The 24029-nt window shown below is 36.4% G+C and overlaps 1 protein-coding gene across 1 annotated transcript in view; it reads left to right on the top strand.

Moving 5' to 3' along the window:
- The window catches only part of MBD9 (methyl-CPG-binding domain 9), a 225822-nt gene extending 220779 nt beyond the window's left edge, over positions 1 to 5043 (top strand). The window contains exon 11 of the mRNA XM_089374975.1: positions 4400 to 5043. Coding sequence (XP_089231101.1) covers positions 4400 to 4639 — 240 coding nt within the window. The 3' untranslated portion in view covers positions 4640 to 5043. The remainder of the gene's footprint in view (positions 1 to 4399) is intronic.
- The last annotated feature ends 18986 nt before the right edge of the window (positions 5044 to 24029 follow it).

Raw genomic sequence — 24029 nt, forward strand, 5'->3', positions numbered from 1 at the left:
TAGTGAGGAAAAATTGAATCTACGGAAATTATTGATGAAGAATCAACTAAAAAATATTTTGAACAATATGTAACTAGAGGAGTAGCATTGATTGAAGGGGCAAATGAGGCTGTAAATACAGATCCATGTGGAAGGGATATATTTGACATATTACCAGGGTCCAGAACAAGAATTTGTGAACAAGATTGTTGATTGGCGTCACAAGTTTCTGTTTTATGCTTTTTATAATAATAATATTTTTCAGAAAGCTTTTACTGTTATATGCAATAAAAGAATTGGAGGACTGACAAGTGCAAAATTCTTTGCCACACTTGATCAGAAAGAGCCTAAAAGCAGTAATCTTGCTAAGCATATTGTTGACAGGGTGGCGATATCTCTAAAGTATCTCAATGATAAAGATCTATTCTAGGATTTTTACAGGAAATTAGTTGACAGAGTACTATTTGATAAAAGTTCAAATGTTGAAAATGAGAAGAGTTTATGGACACATGTTAGGCGTCAATTACAGCCGGAGGGGTTTACAGATGATACTGAGAGGGTTCCAGATGAGGTGCAAGAGATGGTTAAGGATTTCAAATTAGCAGGCTTTTATTTTGAATTACATAAGACTAGACTTAGATGGGGTTGCTCCCTCGGGACCGCTAATTTCATTGTTCAACTTGAAGAAAAGCCAAGGCATTCACTAGTAAAATCTTTCGTTGGTTCATTTTTCAAGCCATTTTCAAAGCACAATAAGGATCGAAACCAACTAGCTCAGAAAGAATCCAATTCTAGTTTACAGAAGTATATTCCATCTGAACATAGAATTTCTCCAGGAACTCCCTCTAAACCCAAAGTAGAAGACACAATTAGGTTTAAATTGACGCCACAATTTTCGGAACAAGGAAGTGATTTTGAAGAATACTACATAAGCATGCCATGGTTGGCTCTTCCATTTGGAGATAAACCTAAGGACGATCTAGAAGATCTCTTCGATGTTACAGGTATCCCGACCTTGATTGTGGTTCATCGGAAACCAAGTGTGACTCCGGGGTTTGTGCTTCTCATTTGGCTTTCTTTTCATTTGCTTCATCCAGATGGAAAAACGGTGACTAATATCAGAGATACAGTAAGAGCCATAGACACTTCTAGAGCCAAGGCTTATCCGAGATCCCTTTACTGATGCACATCTTCAAACGTTTCATAAGGAAATCAAGAACATGAAAAAACAAATGCTGCCTGTGACAATATTCCATTCATGAAGGTCATGAAGATAATATTCATACTGCCATCGAAACAAAGGATCTCACGATTGATAGTGTTTAATCGGAAGGGTTGTTTTTCCACTGGTCATGACCCTACGAATCCGCACGATGACTATTGGGTATATATAAAAAATAAAATAAAAGTAAACCAGCTTATTCAAGTCACTTTATAAAGACATTATAAAGTAACTTTTAAAGTTAAAGTTATCTTATAAAAATACTATTTACAATATATCTATATATATATATATATTAAAAAAATTCCAAAGGAGAAATGGAAAAACCCTGCTTCCAAGATAATATTTACACATGCTGAAATGGCGTGGGCAAGTGAGGAAATTGTTAGCGAATAAGCTTTGAGGACAAAGCTTTTTGAAGAGGGAGGCAATGTTACGAATATAATTTATATAAAAATAAAATAAATATAAATAAATGTAAATAATAAATAATCATAATAACGATTAATTAAATAGTCATTAGTTAAATGGAAGGGCATGTCTAAAAGACATGACCATTCATGAAGAGGCACCTACCTAGGTATATAAGCGGGCCCTCATTGTAACATTCATTCAATCCTTGTACTATCAACTTATTAATAAAAAATTATTATTTCATTACATTTGTGTCTTTTACATTTTAAGCACAATTACTTTAAGTTTTGTTGCTACAAACTCTACCCCCGTCATTAGCCATCACTTGGTTCCTAGAGCGCATGATGACCCATCCATAAAAAGGAACTTTGTATTGTGCCAACCTTGATGAGCAATAAATTGCCTCATTAGTAAGGGGTAATAAATGCTAAATCTATCGAAGCAGGTTTGGGCTCCCGAGCTATGCACCAAAATCAAAGCATTATCATAAAGAAGTAAAAGGCGCATTAGAGAGGTGAAAAGAGTAGGCTGAGGAGGGGTGGTAGCTCATTCCTCCACGATTATTCCCTCCTTACATTTATACACTCGGGATGTTGGACCACCATTAGTTAGTCACTTGGCTATGACACCTTTCCTTGAAGTAATGCCCATTCCGTTATCACCATCTTCACATGCACCTATGGATTGATTGGTTAACGTAGGACCCGCAACTTATCCATTTAACCATCCCTAACATAAGAGAGTGAACACTTATATTGGACTTGTTCTAGTTATATATTTGAAGGTGATCTTTGTTTGAATTATTAATTGTGCCCCTAACATTAAGTATGGTCCAATTTGGTGCATCCACGGTTTTTGTTACGTAATGATTGTTGATTTACATTTGATCTGGAGAGGGTTTTGTTAGGTGGTTTTCATCACAACATTAGATGGCTTCTTGAGGTGATTATTCCACCTTCTCAATGATGCAACAAAGGTCGTACCATCTATTGCAAAGAGAGAGATTGACCTTGATGATGTAGTGTTCCCTATCCAAAGTAGAGTGTTGGTCGATTTGATGACCCCACATGCTGCTTGATACCTCAAGGGACCCCCAAGTGCTGAAATGCTGAGCGGCGTAACCGACGATATCGATATAGAGGCAGCAGATCATTAATGGTTTTAGTTTCAACATGAAAAGACAAATAGGCTGATTCCAAGCTGTCAAGTGCCTAATCATTCAACATTAAAGTCTTCTTGTGTTGCCAGAAATGTTAATTTGATGTGACCAACTGTCAGGTCTTGTGTGGAGATGGGGAACTATTAACCAAGTGGCATCTTAATCATGCATCAGTGTCCTACATTTCAAGAAATTCCAGTTTCACTGGGATGTAGAATTCTTCAAGGTGCTCTTGCTTGTGGCAATACTCATACAATATGGCCACCAACATTTAAAGTCAATGTGTTTGCAATTTTTGTAAAATCTGTTTCACACTGTAGGCTCAGTTGGCAACGGTATATGTTAATTGTCTCTGTTTTTCACAATCCTAAATTTTCTTGGTGATGTTTCTTGTATTTATTAATGTCCTATAATGTGTTAGATCTCATTAAGACTAATATTGCCTAGTAATATTTTCTAGTATGGTCCTAAATTTGTTTTTTGTTGCGATAAGTGCGAGGGATGTTGTGGATATGTTTAGGTGATTCCCTTGTGTACCTCAAATTAAAATTAGTAAGCATCAAAAGGCTACTTCATTTCATTATTCTGAACACTTTTTATCCTTGGAGAGAGGAAAGCCAGTAGACTAGCATTTTAGAGTGACAGGGATGGTGATATTATGATGAATGTCAAAGCGTTTCACATTGACAAGGTTGGTGTTATTATGATGAATGTGAAGATTTGCTTTTATTGATGCTGTGTAGAGTGATGACATTTATCAAATGTCATGATTTGTAAACCGATAGCAACAAACAGATGTGATTTTATCTATTTTGTTGTTTATATTCTTCTGCAAACGTTTCTTGTTTCTGCTACTGAACCATTTTTCTTTTCAAGGAGCAGAATGGTTAGGAACCAAATTTTTATATGCAATCAGTGCCCTAATCGAGGGCATATTAAAGTATGTAACCTTATCCATCCTTGACATGCTGCCATCTGCCCTTGTGCATCTTGCTAAGAGAGACTGTAACCAGTCAAGAATTCAGGATGAGCTTGAACAGACCTTGTAGAGTATCACTGTTGCTGTCCCATCAGGCTAGAATTTTTTAATGTAGTAGATTGAAGCTTGTTTACTTGGTTATTACTGTCTGCCACATGGTTTCATTTTAATGCTATGATGTATTCAATGATTTTGGCCAATCAATGACGACTGTGGTAAGGATTGAGCCTGAAATATATTTGACTATCAACTTGGCATTTGATCAATATAATGAAGATTACTATGGCATGCTTAACCCCACCAATGCATTATTTTATTTCCTGGTGTAATTTTGTCACAGTACATATCTGTGGGTAGAAATTCATGACATGTGTTTCGATATATAGCAAATGGCCTTAGTATGCATGGAATGCATGGCCCAATGACATGTTGGATACCTCGTTTAATCAGCTTCACACGACAGTCGATGCTTGAACCCATATCTGAAGTATCCTTTTAATGTTATAGTAGTCCATGCTATTCAGTGTAGGTTATAAAATATTATTTAATCTAGTTGCTTTGTGTTCAGATATGCATGCAATAGGGGTTATAAACTAGTAGTGGTTGTAGAGTATTTTAATGATGGAATTTCGTGCACTTATTACAGATGGTTCAAGCCACAATAATTTTGGAACAAATGATCAAGACTGATTGCTTGAGAAATCTGTGGTGGTATTGGTCCTCATACTCAGCAGCAGTTAAGGTATCAACAATATCTGCTTTAGCATTAAGGATCTATGCCCTTGATGCAGCTATTATGTATAGGAAGTCGTCAATTACTTCTGAACCAGCAGACACTCCAAAGTTGAGCAAGCCTGGCAAGAAAAAGAAGGACGAGGATGGATAGCAATCAGGGTATTGGTTGATATGTATTATATTTTCCTGAAGGGCAGGCCCAGCAGAAGAATGTTCTCGGGTGTACCTTATTATTTTTTGCTCTTGTTCTAAATTTTCTTGACTGGAGTCCAATTGCAGGTAATCACTTGTTCATTGTTGCAGGTCCCCTCACATTTTTGTAGGAAATTGATTTATTGGCTCAAGTCATGTACCATGAAACAGTGTAATTGAGTTTGTACATAACCAGACTGCCAGAAATGATTCTGGGCTGTCACAACACTTGATATTGATATTACTGCTGTGTATAACAAAGAATGTAGGAGTCAATTTGGCTCTATTTTTCGCTAACATATTCTGCAGAAGATGTATTCATTGAAAGGAAATTACAAGCATGGTGCTCTTATGTTCCTTTTATTATGTTTTTCATCTTTATTGTTAGTTTATGCAAATGGCAGGGCTTCATTGGAAGGTTATTTTGGTGATCTTGACGACAATGCATGGCCATCTTCATGCATTCCCCATTAATTGATTCTCAATTTTAAATTTTATCTTCAATACTCAAGTTGCAAATATACCGAGGCTAAGACTTTTGTGCAAATCTATCCTATTCTGTAGAACTTGACTATAAATTTTTAAGGAAGATCATGTCCGAGCCTCTTAAATTCAAACATCTATAACTATGAATAAAATTGAATTCAAACTCGTTTCTGAGCCTCATTAGCTCACGTGTTTCTTAAGTTCATATTATGGAGCACAACTGGCATTTTGACTGAACTTTTTGGGAAAAAAAGGATGCAATCACGGCACTTTGGTTCAACTTCATTTTAGGAATTTAGCTTGAGCTTGCAAAAAACATTTTCAATTTGTCATAATATTTTTTTTGTCCATATGTTGCTTGAACAATGATGCAGCCATGTATGAATCCATCAACTGCTATGTGAACGAAAAAATAGTTGAAGCTTATATACTTCTAATGTTGTGACCAAGCAATGAGAAGAAAACATTACTTATGGGCTATTTGAGAGAGGAAATAGCAAAGGCCCTTGGGCCTTCCCCTTTACCAGTAAGGGAGAATGGTATCCCTTTTCAGTAGCGAAGGAAAGGCAAGATCAATAACGTTTCATCTATTATTTGGAAGAAGATTTACTGGATTTTATGAGTGGTTTGTCTTGATGAGATTGGATATTTGACTTGATTGTTCTACACTACGGTACACAAGTTTTTGGAAATAGGAGATGCCAAGAAACAAGTTTCTGGAAAGGGGAACGGGGAGAATCCAAAAATGGTACATGGCAACGGTGGTCTTTAATAGGGTACAACAGAAAACGACGAGAAACTTAGGAGACATTAAGAAATGGTTTTTATAAATGGGAATAAGATTCCTTACATGAATTACTCATAATAATATATTAGGTATATTCAAGAGATTCAGTTCTATAAATGTCGGTTTTGAATGACGATTTCAAAATTCATTATTATTAGTTGTATATGATATAGTACTGCAATGTATAATGATTTCAAAATGCCTAAAATATTTATTTTGCAGGGTACATACCGCACAATGCAACTTTTATATATATTAGAGACTTTCATAGTTCATAGCAACTTTTAAATATCACGATGATTCAAAAATTGTAACTATTACTTTTGCAGGGTAAATACAACACAATGCAGCATTTTTAATGAACATTAGAGGTTGTTTCATAGTTCATAGCAACTTTTAAATATCATGATGGCAAAACGCCTAATAAATCACGAATAAGAGTATTTTATTTTTAAACGCATTAATGATATAAAACCAAATGCATAAAGATATGTAGCAATATGCCACTGTTCAAATAAAACTGGAGAAATGAAGTGAACAATGATCTCTCCGATTCTTGTTCTCTTTTATGTTTTGAGGTTTTGGAGTCCAGCGTGGGGTTGCTAAACACCTTTTTGCCTTCAAATTTAAAAATACAAATTCAGTCTGGTGTCAGAAATTTTAAGAAGCTTTTGGAAACTATCGAAATGTTCTGCAGTTCCCAGGAGTTTTCATAAGCTTTTGAAATGTTTCTATGCTGGTTTCTGGTTCTTGGAAATGTTTTGGAAACCTGAAATTTGTTCCCAACTAACAAGAAACATTTTCCAGGTATCACTGGTTCTACATATATATACATCTATTGGTCTGCTCATTCCTGATCAAAGGTAAATGGATAAGAATTTCTGTAAGGAAGTAAAGGTGTTAGGATTCTCTCTAGTGTTTTGATCCAAGCATAAGCACATTGAGGTTCTATGTTGACACTGGTCTTTATTTTAGATTGAACAGTATGAGTTATTCATTGTGTAGGCAGTAGTGATGATGAGTTTTCCCACAAAGTAGGATTGTTGAAATCAAATTGATTGTTGCTTTTACTAAACCTGGGGAAAAGCAATTCAGTTGGCCTCTAGATTTCCTTGGTGACTAAAGAGTTAAGGCCCCTCTTGCATATCATTGTGGTGTACGCTTTCAAACTCTTAAGATGGTTGATATCATACACACTTCAAATTTTCATAGATAATTTATGTGAGCCAATGTATAAATATTTTAGCAGTCGGACATGATACCTGTTTTTTGATTCAATTTCAATATAGATGTACCAAAGATATTTGGAATCAATATTGCACTTGCCCATTTCTATTTCAGTGAACTGGGCTCTCTTACAAGTTAATATATCTTGTTACACTGAGTTTCAACGTTTCACATTTCCCAGAAAATGCAATGGCCTACTGTGAAGAGGCCGAACTTTGGTGGATGCTATTTTTTATAACAAAAATTCTCTGTTTTTTTAATGTATGATCTCCACGTTTCTTTGGTAAATTATGTTCACCATCACGGTTTTTAGTAGTAAATGACCGCATGGTAGGCATGAATATCGATTCGTAAATGGTAGGTTTATGTCTTGTTCATCTCACCAATACAGATCTCTTTCAAAATTAACTCAATTTGATATTATGGTGATTTATTGTCACATCGAGATAAACTTGAAGATTGATCCATTGACGTGGCTCTATTTGTGTGCTCATTTCTGATTCCAATTGTCTCATTGATTTATTGCATGCTTCGAGAAATACCTAAGAAGAATGCTTCTACTTTGCTTTTAAGGTTAACCAAATGGTAAGTGATTTGTGTTTAGTGTTCAACCCAATGCTCATCTTTCCATTCAATTATATGATCAGTGGTCACACAAGATTTTTCACAAATAACATCATTCTCCTCCACCATTGTCCAAGACAAAGCAATAAGTATGTGTTTGTCTATAGGGAGGCTGTAATGAAGTTAGTAATGCAATAAAACATGAGTATTGGATGTCAAAATTTAGACAACTCAATTGGCTCACTGTTAGTTGAAACCACAACATAGAATGGTATGAAAATCAGCTAGCAACTTGATGTGCGATTAGAAACGTTGGAAATCGATGCTCATTTCTACAAATTTGTTCTTTAGGCTTTGGATGAATGGTTTAGATTAGTGAGCCATTGTGGCCAACGGAACAGGCTGAGAAGAGGATAATAGTGTACGGCACTATTATGGGAAAAAAATTACTCAGCAATACACCAAAACAGAGCAATTAATTAAAGCAATGCAATCAGTTTTACAGTAACGTGAAAGAAAAAGGGTTGGACATTGAATGGCTATGGTCAACCTTTATTTCTCAGTGATTCACTTGTTACAATGAAGCTAGTAATCCAATAAAACAGGAGTACTGCATATCAAAATTTATGCAACTCAACTAGCTCACTGTTGATTGAAACCACTACATAGAATAGCATCAAAATCAACTAGCAACTTGATCTGAGATTAGAAACATTGAAAACCAATGCTCATTTCTACAACTTTGATCTTCCAAAGGCTTTTGATGAATGCTTTAGAGTAGGGAGCCATTCTGGTCAAGGGAACAAGCTTGAAAAGAGGATAAGTGCTGGATGGCACTATTATGGGCAACATGTACTCAACAATGCACCAAAACAGAGCAATTAATTAAAATGATGCAATCAGTGTTATAGAAACACGAAGGAAACATGTTTTGACATTGAATGAGTCGACGTTTATTTCTTAGCAATTCACAATGTTACAATGAAGTCTAGCTCTCTGGTTTGTTTACAATCACTTGAATTTTAATATAACATAAAACCATCACTTAAACTTTAATATAACATTGATTGATTTGACATTGAATGGGTCGACGTTTATTTCTTAGCAATTCACAATGTTACAATGAAGTCTAGCTCTCAGGTTTGTTTACAATCACTTGAATTTTAATATAACATAAAACCATCACTTGAACTTTAATATAACATTGCTTTCAATCTCTGCCATTGAAGCCTTTCTAATTTGTCATGCTTGAGTTTATACATGTGTTGGCTTCGTTGAGCTTAATTGGAATGTGAGGTGTTCCGAAGTATCCATCTCCTCAAACACCTTTGCTGCCTTTTTTTTGTTATATTCTTCTTCATCTGTATTCAGGGTTCTATGATCCATAATGAATCAAGCAAAATATTTCAGTAAAAATCACATAAGAGAAATTTTTGGCTTTTTTTTTTGTAAGTTTGGTAGGACTACATCTTCATCATGTTCAATATATCACCCCGATTGGGGCGGGGAATTGAACCGATGACTTCACATCAAGAAGTGCCTTAACATAACACCAAATCACCATTTATCCAAGAACCCATGGCCAAAAAATTCTCTTATGTGATTTCCATTGAAAGACTTTGCTTAACCCTTGCTTCTCTTTTGTATGTTTTTAGCAATAATATAATGCATGTTCTTTTATTTTATTTATTTTTGCTACTTTCTATTTATTTATTTATGGAATTAAGTGGAGTTCAGTGATCTAGTGTGAGGTTTGGCCTTGGATTATATCCTATATCTTGTGTCCTCTTGTCTAATTGTTCATCATTGTTTGGTAGCTCTTTGATGATAGAGAACACTAATAATAATCAAGTGAAAGAAGAATCTAATCAAGTAAAGTAAAATGCATCACAAACAATTATCAAGGAAAGAGAAATCACATAATCTAGTTGCCCCTAGAGTTTTCAACATGGTATTGGAGCTAAGGTGACAAGACAAGGAAACACAGCTTGAAAGTTATCCAATTAAAAGGATTCACAAGGTCCAAACACAAGGAGATCATCTAGGAGGACTAAGAAGATTCAAGAACATCAGATCACTAAGGACTACAAGGAGCATCCAAAGCATCAAGAGCATCAAGTATTAAGGAGTACACATCACCTCACAAGGACTAGGATCACTTTGTCACGAAAGGAAGAAGACCTCAAAAGACCCTACCTCAATCAAAGGAGGGCTCTACACTTGAAGCATTCTTAGGAAGCTCTCATCATCTAAAGGAAGCTAGAAGTAGCACTGCCATCATCATTGAAGAAGTCAAAGCCCTATCCCTCACATTGAAGAAAGAATCTCATCTCAAGAATCTTTGAAGAAGAAAGACATTATTAAGGAATCAATCATCATCAAGAAGGCATCAAGATGAAGATATGATCATCAAGGAGCATCTTCACTTGACAAGTAAGCATTCTATATTTATGTCTGAATCTACTATCAACATGACTTCATTCTGCAAGGAGAGCAACAAACTAGTTGGGTCATCAAATTTCCTTGCATGGAAGAAGATGATAGATTTGATTCTCATAGAGAATGAAGTTATTGAATACGTAAAGGGCTCCATCACCAAATCATCTCAAGAGAAAGCTCAAACATTATCAAAGTATATGAAAGGGAAAATAAGGGCTGAAAGAATCCTCATAGAATCAATTGAGGATTCCCTCATCCCTTATGTAGCAAAGTTGGAAAAATCGAAGGATATCTATGATAAGTTGGTAGAATTGTTTTCTGTAAGAACTACAAGAGAAGTCATATAATCGAGAACCACATTAAAAATGAAGGTATCAAAGGAAGAAGGGGTAGTCGCATACCTTCTGACGATATCTCAAATAAAAGACCAACTACAAGAATTAGGAGAAATAATGTCTGGTAAAGAAAAGACCATCATTGTGCTCAATGCACTACCTGATGAATGGGGCAACTTTGTATCAAGTATGTATGGAAAGAAGGAAGCCACTCCATTCAATGAACTTTGGTCATTATGTAAGATTGAAGAAATTAGATTGAAGGCAAAGAGCAATGTTGGATCAAATGAACAAGTTCAAGCATACGCTGCCATGGCCAGGAGACAAGGAAAGTTTGGAAGTTTGATCCTCGGAAAAAGGAGATTGATATGTCAAAGATATAATGCTATGAGTGTAATGTATATGGGCACTTTAAAAGTTATTGTCTCAAGCTCAAGAAGGACAATAGGAAGAGAAAGGAAAGAAATGAAGCCCATGTTACAGAAGAGGTGGAAGCATCAGAAGAGAAGTCAAAGAAGTGAAAGATATATGACTGAGATAATCTCCTTCACTTAGTTCTTTGCAATTATAGACGAGAATAGAAAACATCACAGGTATGATAGGATGCATTATATCAAGATAGAGATGACATCATCATAGAAGCATGGAAGGATCACTGAAGTAGAAAGTCTACATGGTTATAACAGTCATCGTAGAAATGGCATCTCCATTGGAAGCATATAAGGACAACCGAAGTAGAAGTATATATGGTTGGAGGAAAGTCATATAGCAAGATGGAAGATAAAGAAACCATCATGCATCATCATCATTATGAAGGAGCATTTGCAAAATGAGGATCATCAAGATCCTCCATTGGAATATCCATTAGAAGGTTCACATCTACTTGAAAGAAGAAAGTGTCTCGTTGATAGTCTACATTCCACCTTGTGTGGGATCCATTGTTTAGAAGGATGATGGCATGGTGACAAAGGAGTGCAACATGTCATGTTGGTTGAAGTACTTTCATCTTCAAGCAAGGAAAGGAAGCTGTCAAAGCAAGTTTAGACGACCACATGAAGGACCACCTAAAGAGGGTTGTAGAAGTCATCTACAACTAGCACTCATGAGAATGGATGGAATATCCAGAAAGAAATATGACTTGGAAGAGGTAGCTGTATGAAGGAAATCCATGTGGACTAGAAGATCACTTTCAGATGAAGAGAAGGATGACATACTATTGGTGCAACCCTGTGTTTTGTTGCAGGGAAGTGATGGAGAAATATGGTTGAATCCCTACAAAGAAGTTATGATGAATAAGGTTCCATAATGAAAAAGATGAAGTTCATGACATGATGCAGAAATAGGAGCCCTACAAGCAACTGATAGTACCATGATCTCCACCAAAGAGTAGAGAGCTTCTCTTGGAAACAAGTCCCTAATTGAGAGGGAGCTTGGGAATGTCCCTTGTTGAAAAGGAGCTTGGGTACATTAATTTTATAGGAATGAGTTGATCCTCCCTAATTGAGATGGAGATATAGACACATCATTATTGTCTTCATGTTATGAAGAAAGAAAGGAGGATTGGGTAAGCATCTGGTTTCCAATACTCTTTGAGGATGTGGTAGGGCATCCAATAGGTAAGAGTAGTCGAAGAGGAAATTCGTTAAGGATGTGTTATTCCAAGATAGGAATTGTCTTAGAAGTACATACCTTGTGATCATGCAGGTGAGGTATGTGCCTTAAGAGACTATGATGATGATGTCTATTATTCATTGTCTCGCCAACATTGTGCTATGAACTTGTGGAGTGATAAAGCTATTAGTCAAGGCCTTACTATGTGACAATGTTGGTTGGTATGATGAGATGCAATGAGATAAGCTGAAATAATAACTTATGAGATCACATACCAATATGCCTCTTCTTATGAGAATTCGTCAGTATGAGAATGTCCAAGTACCTTGTATAGATCATGAATACCTCCCTAGTTAAGAGGGAGTGTTGAAATATGTAACTAGGTTCAACCTTCATAATGCCATATGTAACAATGATTTTATGTATTTGATATTAAAGAAAATATAAATTTATTATTGTCATTCTTGATGCATGGGTTTCACACTCAAGGTAAATTTATTTATAAGTCAAGCACCCATTGAGTTCTTCTAGGTTTGTCATAAGAGTCATAAAAATCATTGTCACGTATGGAAGACCCTTTTGGGCATATTGTATCATTTCAAGAAAATTATTGTAAGTCATAAATAATGCCAAATGTTGGAAATACTGAGGGGGAGGGGGGTGAATCAATATTTCTTTTACAATTGCTATTTTACAAGTTTTTAGATCACTTACAACCATAAAACAAAATGAATAATATAGAATAAATTATTTTATTAATCAGAAATAATGAGGACTTCAATCCTCTTCTTTACAATGAATCAGATACAATAATGTTTAGGGATTCAACCCTAAATGAAGGCACCAATCTCCAATCCACCAGGCTCCAACCTGTACTTTTCCAAGCACCGACTTGGAATTTACGAGGCTCCAACCGCTATGGGTCCAACCATATCTTCCACAAGGCTCCCACCTTGTCTCTATGAGGCACCAACCTCTAGGGCTCCAACCCTCTTATTGGTCATGCTCCAACCTAATCTTCTTGAGGAATTCTATCCTCTAGCGCTGCAACCCTATGCTGCAATTCTTCAAGATAAGTTCAATGATTCTTCAAGGCTCCCAATATCTTCTGCAACAAGCCCTGACAATATTTTCACCTTCAACAATGCCCTCAATCGATCTCCAAAGAACTTAGCTCATCAATGACAACTTTATCTTCTCATAAGGTGTCTCCACAACTCTTCATGTTACCCAAACAAACTTCTCCAAGGTTACATTATGAGGGCTTCATCATGATCTCCAAGAATCTTCAATAAGTTACTTGAAGTCTGCACCAAACAATTCTTCAAGTGCTTCACAATGTTTTCAACCAAGGAGGTCTGCAATGGTTCTCCAAAGAGTGTCTCCAATAGGTTTCAATAGGTCTGCATACAATGTCCTTCAACAAGCTGCTTCAACAAGACTTCAATGATCCTTCAATAAGATATTTTCAATAAGTCTTTAAGATGTCTTCAAATGGCTCCAAGATCCACAACTCTAGGTCTTCTACACTCCAACAATATGTATTCACTACATAAGGTTAGGCTTGAAAGTCTTGCTTTAAGTGATGCTTTAATTATGCTTCAAGTGGTCTCTTATAGCTGCCTTCAATGGATCTGCAAAGCTAATACAATGCTTCCAAGACAAATTCAATATTGTGCTTCCAAGGTATGCTATACACTTCCAATATTGTAACTTCAACTAAGGTCTTCAAGAGAGTTTTCACTCAATTATGAAGTGTAGTCACTCTCCATAGTTTCGAAGGATGTGCCACTACAGATCCACAAAAGAAGAGATGTCACCACAAGTCTGCAAGGGATGTATGCACAATTAAGCAATCTCCCAAATCAAGGTATATAAGTGTAACAAGTTTGAGCTACCAAGGTGAATAACTGAGCCTCAAAACTGAGCTTTCTTATAGGTTCGAGCCTTTTATTACAGATCCAAACCTCCTCTCACAATTCCGAGCTTCTCCAACTTGCTGTAGCTCCACGATTCTATAGTAGACTATTTGTCATAGGTCTGAGGTGTGTCTTTCACAGGTTTGAGGTTATAGCACCGATCCCTAAAACACAAGTCTGAGCTGCTTGCAGGTCTATAATCCGAGCTTGAAGAGTAATTTGTTGCACAAGTTTCCCAAAATGTTCTTCTCAACCTCCTTATTTCTATGCCTCTTATCTGAATTGTTCACCAATATTGATGGCTGGAATGATGAATTCAACCTTTTATATATATAAATTTTGACTTTGTAAGGAAGAGACACGTCACTTGATGAGACATGTCAGCCTACATAAGTTGGCTTGCCAATCATTATGATTTTGCTATTTTATAAATTCAATTTCTCTCAGTCCATGAGGAGTTAAGAGGGTGAGTAAGGGCTCGTTGGAAAGGGGAAAATGTCCTTTACAAGATCATGCCAATTTCATCCTTAAATAAGGTCATGTTGATGGTGTTGGACTCGCCAACATGTCAAGGGGATCTCCCTGGTAAGAAGTCCCAATTAGACCTTAGACTGTTTGGGGTAGGAGTCTCGACAGTGGGTCATAAGGTAATACCTTGACCGCGATGTCGCACAGAGGCAAGTAGGATGACTCTGTCAGTAGCAAGGGTGTGACTGATGCAGTGAGTCAAGGAAGGTGTATGATAGGTTCTAACACTTCGAAGGGAGAAGGAGGTGAATCGAGTTCTAGGTTGAAAGAGATTAGTCTTAACTCGCCTAAGAACACACTACACAAAAGGACATGCACAACATCCGGCAGAGCAGTCCACTTGGATGTGGCAGTGACATCATACAAGGTAAGATAACACGTACAACACTCATGGATCAATCCGAGACGAGTGCGACAGTTGTTACAACAAGGTTCATGTGAAAGGTCTGTCTGATGTCAGGAGAGCAGTTGACACGGACAGTGATAGCATTAACAACATATACAACACGTTAACAACAAGATTCATATAATTGCATGTGAATTAGTTCATACACAAGTATGTAAGTTAAACACCATATATCATTAAGGCAACCAAAGCAATCCAACTACAATAACAACATATGCATGAAAATGTGCTGGCTCTTATTATATAAAGAAGTGTAAGTCTCAATCATACGATACATCCATGTACACCTACTAGCCCCAACAGTGGAACGTTATACCCACATCCGCTTGCTCCTCCAAAGAGATGTACTAGCTCCGTGCAGTGGAGAAGCCAAGGCGCGTTACGATACTGTCCAACCCTTCTTCAAGATAGTCTTAGTAGAAGCTTGGCTGACCAAAATCTTATACAATGAGTTATGAGAGACTATTTATAGCAAAGGGTGGGGTGACCCTTGACATTCCCCTTTGTGACAGTTCAACTACTTTCATGACTTTTCACCTACTCTATGATTGTTACATCCAACTATTAACACTTCACTTACACTTGACATGACTCAACATTACAATGCACATGTACTCATGTGAGACAACATGGCTTGAGAAAGCCTTCCAAGACGTCACTGACACTCAGTCCGCTGTGATGAGATCAAATCTTTGACATGCTTGTGATGGTGAAGGTGGTGAGCTGATGCCAAGCTTGGTGACATCTTACTGAAGCAAGCTCTTGCCTTCGTTGCAACGGTGGATTGGTTCAACCTCTTCATCCAACTCGTCTACTAACATGCACATGGTCTTCTTGGGTACGGTTGAACCGACAACACATTGATGCATAGTGTCCATGCTGATCTTGAAGTGTGTGCTGGTGGTCATGTGCACCAACTTTCCGAAGTACATGTTCAACCCCAGTTGGAATTGCTTCTTGTCTTCGCCTTGGTGAGTGTGTTGTATGGGTTGGATTGCATGCATGCGCTCAAATACATGCATTTTGCTGAATTCCTTGCATGCGATCAACAACACTGCTCACCATGTCTGCTCTATGTCAGTTGTTGGGATGGATCCTTAACTTGTACGGGCACAGTTTCATCCGTGAGTGCATGTTGCGCCCACTGTTGTCCCTGTTCTTGTTGTAACTCATTCGTCTATCTGTGCAGCTTCATGTTCTTCCTAAGTTGCTGCTTCAACACATGCAACTCCTCCTCTGTTCCATCTTTTGCCTTCACGCGATCTTCATGTCGTGCTGTCACTTCATAACCAGAGTCTCCAAAGTTGCATTCATCATCAATGAACCTGCTTGAGCTTGCAAACTTGTTCCGCCTCCATTTTGTTAACAACCCTCCTTTTGCATTCGTCGCATTTGGTATGGTGTCTTCAGCTGTTGTTCATGATGTTGCTCACTGTGATGCTACTGTTTTCATATCTTGATATCCTTGTCTATGAACAACTTGATGTCTTTGTGGGTAGGCAAGTCCATGGACACTTGATCGACTGCATCCCCAAGTGTGCTTTGAACAGTATCTTCGTCTCTGCTCTTCTGGAAACCATTGTACTTGTACTGCTGAGAAGCAGATGAACACTTGGGATACCTGGAGACATGGCAACACTCATGGTAAGAAATCTGTCAGTCGAAAACCAAAATGAACATGAGCACTGAACTGCAACATACCTAGGTGCATGATCATGAAGGTTGTGCAATTTCAGCCGGGAGGTCAGGAGACCAACTACCAACACTGCACAAGGCATAGTCTAGGCTACTGGGAGACTGAATGACTGCTGGAACTATGCAATGCACAGTGGAGTCTGGCTGCTGACTACTAGGATTGTACAATGCACAATTCCAGCTAGGAAGGATTGCTGTCCTAGGGAAAAATTTGCACAATTTCTTGGGCCAAGCAGCCACTGTCCTCCAACAATGCGCAAAATAGTCTTGGTGGCCAGTGCTAGGCAGGAATGTGCAAATCTAGAGAGGAAGGTGAGCCTTCCTTTCCTAGATTATGCAATGTAGCCTTGGTGAAAGCAGAGCTTGGGCCAAGGTTGGCCTTGGTGAATGCATGGCAACACTAAGTGATAGAAGAAGTGATTAACAATGCATGCAAAACATGAATGAAAGATTCAACAAACAAATCAACATGCATGTGGGTGAGGCAAATCGCCAATTGGGTGAACATCTGTGCAAAACAATTTCATGCATGCGACAACAGTGAGATAGCAACAAAAACTTAAACGAAGCTAGGACAAGCTAGAATCCATGTAAATGACAACAAGCGTTCAAAGAAGTCAAGCAAACAATACTCACAAAAGTGAAAACACAAAAAGCGACAAAAATGCAGCGCAAGGTATGGGAAGCGGGCTTACCTCAAAATAGTTGAGTTGAATGTGATGACTACTCCTAGATGTGATGTGGGATGTCAGAGCTGCAAGGTTGATGTGAGGAATGAGCTCTGCAGTGTCCGACTAATGAGTTTTGATAACATCGAGGTTGTGACGTGCATGCCACAAATCTAGGGGAAACGACACTTGGTGGGAGGTTTCAAAATTGCTCCTTGCATATAATTCCAACTGCTAAACATAGATCCCTGAAACAAGGGATGTGTTTGCATGCTGCCTTGAGAGAAGAAGCTCATGCATGCAAGTCTTTTTTTCTCAGTCCTAGAGGGAACCTGTTAACTCAGCTGCACATGCAAGAGACTGCTTGACTACTTGAGAAAAATGTGCATTTTTGGTTGGGAGCTAGGCTGATTGCCTAGGAGATTTGCGCAATTTCTGAGCAGAGCAGCTGACTACTGCCCAGATTTGTGCAAATCCTGGGCTGAACAGCCTGCTGCTAGGAAAATTTGTGAAAATCCTACTGGGAGGGTTGGCTAGTAGGATTGCACAATCCTGGAGCCTAGCACGCTGTCAGAGGGGATTCAATTCCTAGAGGGAAGGATGGTTGCCCTCTAGAAATGCGCAATTTTCAAGGGGAAGCTGCTCAAGCTACAACTGGATCAAGTCCGGGTGAGAAACCTATGAGGGGAATGGATCAAGCTGTGACTGATAGGCTACCTTTGTGAAATAAAGACACTGAAGCTTGTGAAATTGACGAAGTAAGGCAAGCTACTGTGAAGGTTGGAAGGGAGGCTCCAAAACTAGGCTAAGGCAAAATTTTGAATATTTGTGAACTATCATCATTATTTTATCCATGACAACCTTTAGTATTTTATGTTTTGGAGAGTGCTAGGGCTCTTTCATAGACTTAAGCCTTCAAGTTTATGCAGGTTCTTTCACATGTGTTCTTCATTTATAAGGATTAAGGCGTCTTCAACAAAGCAAGGCCATCATATATCAAGAATTAGTTCTAGGGCTTGCATCAAGAATTTAGGGCTAGGGCTTTATGTTGAACATTAGGCATCAATAATCTAGAGCTATCCATTGTCTAGATAGAGCTAGGGTTTCATGGGAATTTGAGCAAGGCCAAGGCATCATGAAGTTAGGGCTTGTCATTAAGGATTTTTTCAACTTTATTAATTTCCCTAGGTTTGACTTCATTAATGGCTTGACATCATATTGACTTAAGTGATTCTAGGGTTATGGTATCATGGAGATATGAACATAGGAATTTCTCTTAGGGTTTGCATAAAGAGATTCTTCAATGAGGTTAGGGAAACATCACAAAAGGGTTATTCATGCATCACAAGGGTTAGGACATTTTCCATCTCCAACAATGCCATATTGACATCAATGGCAATTTTGACCAACACCAAAGACCCTCTAAGACCTTTTCAAACAAGCAACAACAAATCGACTTTCAAGAAAAAACAAGTTGGCCTACAAGGTGACAAGTCGGCCTCATGAAACATCTATTCGACTTGCTAGAGAGACTAGGAAAAATGATCTCTAAAAGAGTGAAGGAGGAGGACAAAAAGCAAGAGGAATCTAAAGTGTATATGTTTTTTTTGGGCCTAATCACTCACATGTTGGAGTTGCCATTAAGGTCTTTGAAGATATTGTTTCAAACATAAAAAGGTGACAAAGTATAGTGTTAATAAAGATCATTCTTGCAAGCTGAAATCCAAAGAAGAGCTCAAACCAAGCAAAAGAGAGAGTATCCAAATTTTGCACTAAACCACCACACAAGCGAAATTGTAGTCATTGCAGGAGGCTGAAAATTGGAGGCTGAAATTGCTGTCAAGTTATAGGTCCGAAATCTTGGTCAATGAAAAGCTGGAATTACTTCAAGGCTAGTTTGACTTGGGTTGACTTTGTAAGAAGGAAGTTCTTCAAGGAGAAGTTTGACTTGGTCTTGGAGGGGTCTTTATAAAGGGTCATAGGTCTTGGAATTTGTCATTTGAAATTCTATAAGAAGAGAAGAATTCTTGTGGCTTTTCCTCTCAAGAGGAGAGGTTTTGGCCCTAGCTTATAGCCTATATCTTGTGTCCTCTTGTCTCATTATTCTTCATTGTTTGGTATATGTTTGATGATAGAGAACACTAATAATAATCAAGTGAAAAAATAAGCTAATCAAGTTAAGTAAAATACATCACAAACAATTATCAAGGAAAGAAAAATCACCTAATCTAGCTGCCCCTAGATTTCACAACAATGCCTACCCATACATAATGTGAAAGGATGAGGGAGGTAGATAGCATAAACAAGTTTCAAAAGGTGATTTGTTTGTGGAGTAATGGAGTGCTTAATTGTATGAGTGCTAGATATTCATAATCTATTCATCCCATGTTTCTAGATGCTTCTTGTTCTAACCTCTCAACTATTGTATCAATGCCTTGTTGACAACAATTTGTCTATCCATTTGGGGATCGAACACAAAGATTCCTCAGCTTGGAACCCATCATTTTTCAAAGTGTTTCCCAAATGTTAACCAAGGACCTACTATCATGGTTGGATACAATGAAGTTTTATAATCCAAAATGTATCGACACATACGGAGAACAACTCCATGGATTTTTTTTCCAATGATAGTCTTCTTCCAAAAACTGATCACATGTTTTGTTATATTAATCCACAATTACAAAGTAACCATGACCATTTTAGGACATGGAAAAACCTCAAATAAGATCCATGGAAATATTCTTCCGAGGTCTATTTGGTATGGGTAATGACATGTATATCCCCAATTCTCAATTGTTTTGATTGTTAACATTGCAAATGACATAACCCCTAACAAATTTGTCACTTACTCTTGCATCTTTAGTTATTTCACATGCCTCTACATATGTAACGAATAAAATATATAAATAATACAAATATAATGTAAAAGATAATAATCATAAATAATAGTTAAGCTAGTAATTAGGTTGAAGAGGCATGTCTAATAGGACATGACTCTTCACGAAGAGACACTTACGTGATATATAAGCAAGCCTCTTGTTTTCATTGTAAATCATTATCATTATCATTCTTATTCATATTTAATATATAATATTTGTATCCTCATGGATATCTTTATATTCCTAGTTTTCTGGAATAATTAATTTATAGAAGGAACTTTGTTCACTTCATTTGGTATCAGAGCCACGTTTGGCTGATCACCAGGCCTTTGGCTATCAACCTATCATCAACTTGTTGCTGTCATAATTGAAGCGTTTCGCTATATATTGGGAGATTCTCCATTTTTTAGGCCTTTGGGCATTAAAAAAAAAAAACTAACCAAAAAAAAATATAAGTAAATAAATTAAAAAAAGAAGAAGAAAATAAAAAGTAAAAAAACAAAAAACAAAACGGATACAAAATCTCATACCAAGTATATTTAAAGCTTTCCGTGGTTTTAAAAACAACCCATGGTAATTGCCCATGGTATTTTAAAAAGTTAAAGGAAAAAAAAGAAAAACAAAAAACAAAAGGAATAAGTTTTACTTTTTACGTGGAGAACATTTTAACGAGGTTTTAAAAACAACCCATGGTAATAGCCCATGGTATTTTAAAAGTTAAAGAAACAAGAATACAAAAGCTCTTACGTGAAAGGTAAATATTACTTTTTACAGGAGGTTTTAAAAACAACCCATAGTAATAGCCCATGGTATTTTAAAAGTAAAAGATATTTTGATAACATTGGAGAAAAAAAAGTGCGATCTAAATAATTTTAATCGTTCAAATCTAAAGATTGTGACCGTACCAAGAGTCACGTCTCATCCAAATTTTCCGAGAAAAAAATATTATTATAATTATAAAAAAAGATACTATATAAGCCTTATATGGTTACATGTAAAAGGAAAAGTGGGTCTCAAAAAAGTATATATAAATTTTATATAATTATAATTTTATAATATATATAAATTATTATTATATAAATTTTTTATTAAAAGAGCGAACCAAAAGAAGAAGAAGAAGAAGAGAATATTTGAAAAATATATATAGGAGAAATAAGTGATATTTTATAATAAAAATAGCTCCAGTTGACATATTGTTTACGTAAAAACATCAAGGAAAAAATGGAGACTAGTAATGAAAGGTTTCCTGAAACCTGTAGTACATGTGTTCGCATACTATTTAACATCAAAGGATCACTCACAGGAAGAGACATCATAATCTCTATCAGTCCTACTGAAAGAAGTAATTATGTTAGTCTTAAATGTGCTAATCAATTGGTGATTCCTGAATCAAATATAGTTGAAACAAATTTTTTTGGCAAACAATACAATATAAGCAATTTACACCTAAATATTGGAGATTATACTTTTACCTCACAATTCACCGTGCAAACCCTATCTTTTAACGATAGTGACATTTGTTTTGGGATCACCATGGATGAAAACTCTAGGTTCCTTTATTCTAAATACTAAGAAAAAGTTTTTAACATTTTCTTACAAGAAGAAGAAAATAACGCTCCAAGATGTTACATTGAAACCTAATTCAGTAATGCCAGAAGATATATCGGATATTTCAAAAGTAATTTCTCAAGAAGGTAAAAAAGTATTACAAAATATGCAAAATGAGATTGACAAAATCACTATTGACAAAAATGAAGAAGTTTCTCGACTTAAAAACCATAGTGAAAAATTTCTCATGCAAATTAAGATACTAAAGAAGGATAAGAAGTCATTAGAAAACCAGGTACAACAACTTATCAAGAAGGAAGCATCAAATGTAGGAATTCAAGTTGATGACAAAACAACACATACCGATTCAATGAATGTCACAACTCAGGAAGACGACAAGCAAGTTGAAGAAAAGACGTGCGTGGATGTTGCAATTCAAACGATGAACATACCCAATGAATGTTTCATAACAAACTCAACATCTTCGCCAGAAGAAAATATAAAAATTGTCGCATGCCCAGTAAGGAAAAATCAAACAAAAAAGGTTCCATATCGGCATCTGAATCATGAGAACAGACAAATCAACCATGCTACATATTTGAACAAGTCAAAACCGAAACAACAAACTGATGTTTTGAATAATAGTGATGTAATCTCAATCCAGTCTTATGCTAACAAGTCGTCACAAAATTCCAGTGATCAAAATGCTATACAGAAGATTAATCTGGGATGGTCTGATCCCTTCTCGGTGTGACAATTTTGTTTGTCACTAAGAAGATCATATCAACTTGTATCGACGAGGATGACTATTCCAAAACAGAAAGACTTTCAAAGCCGAAAAAGAGATCAAGCTTTTTTTCATCGACAAGCTTTGAGGATAAAACTTTTTGAGGAAGGAGGCAATGTAACAAATAAAATATATAAATAATATAAATATAATGTAAAAGATAATAATCATAAATAATAGTAAAGTTAAGCTAATAATTAGGTTGAAGAGGCATGTCTAATAGGACATGACTCTTCATGAAGAGACGCTTGCGTGATATATAAGCAAGCCTCTTGTTCTCATTGTAAATCATTATCATTATCATTCTTATTCATATTTAATATATAATATTTGTATCCTCATGGATATCTTTATATTCCTAGTTTTCTAGAATAATTAATTTATAGAAGGAAATTTGTTCACTTCAACATATTTGTTAGTCTTTGTCATGGAAAAATGTTGGACTATCTTGAAGTGTGAGTGTCTGTCATGATTTGTAAACTATTTTGAATATTTTATTGGAATAGTTCATCAAAACACATATAATAAAATAATGTAATCTTTATTGAGAAGGTTAATTTTCTTTAGATATTTGGCTTTTTAATTACTAGTTTTATGCTTAAATGGATGAAATAATTGACATGCAAAAAATTGAGAATAGAAAAATACTCGCTCCATCCACAATACACTTATTTACCCTAGGAAACTCGTACAAGAGAAAAACCAGCTAGAAGATGAGGCCACCTTGCTCTCTTTTCCCTAGTATGGAAATAAAAAAGGTACTCTCTATGGAGTTACCTAAGGCCTATGACCTATAAAACTACCAGAACAAGTTGTCCCCATCTATTTTAATCTGTATAGGAAGGACTAATGCTGCATAATGGGTCTGAAAAATAGGTCTAAAACCATCCATTTTATTAGATGAAGACGAGGAGGATGAAGATGATGAAGGAGTTGAGGATGGACTTTCAGGAGTTGTAGAGGGTGAAAATGATTTGGAAGAACTTTTAGAAGTTTTTATTAATGGTTTTTGAATGACTAATTTATGTTCTTTTGGACCAAACTTTCCTTCACTACCAAACTAAGGATTTGTGTAAATAGAAAATTTATCCACGAGACTAACAAAAGTAGATGGGTAAGTGTGAATTACTGAAGAAATAAAATCACTAGGCTTTAATTCTATCAAATCTAGACCTAGTTATGTTTCCGATTTAAGGGATACATAAAAGGTTTCAAGAATCTGGTAAGATTCTAACTGATAAAATAGAAAAGTTGACTGCGAATCAACTCCTTCAGATAGAAATTCTAACACTTTTGGTGGCAGATTTGATAATTCCGGAGGGATTGGGACAACTCTAAAAGGATCAATTTCAAAAACAATTTTAGTTGGATGTATTACAGAAGAAGAAGTGGAGGCTTCTAGTATTTGTCTTGCAGAGAAAATTCTTACCAGTCTTTCAGGATCTGATAGTGGAGAATAAAGTTGTGGAT

The sequence above is a fragment of the Pinus tabuliformis genome, chromosome 8 (assembly GCF_031772625.1).
Source record: "Pinus tabuliformis cultivar Carrire ecotype Pingquan chromosome 8, CPIR1, whole genome shotgun sequence".
NCBI classification, from domain to species: domain Eukaryota; kingdom Viridiplantae; phylum Streptophyta; class Pinopsida; order Pinales; family Pinaceae; genus Pinus; species Pinus tabuliformis.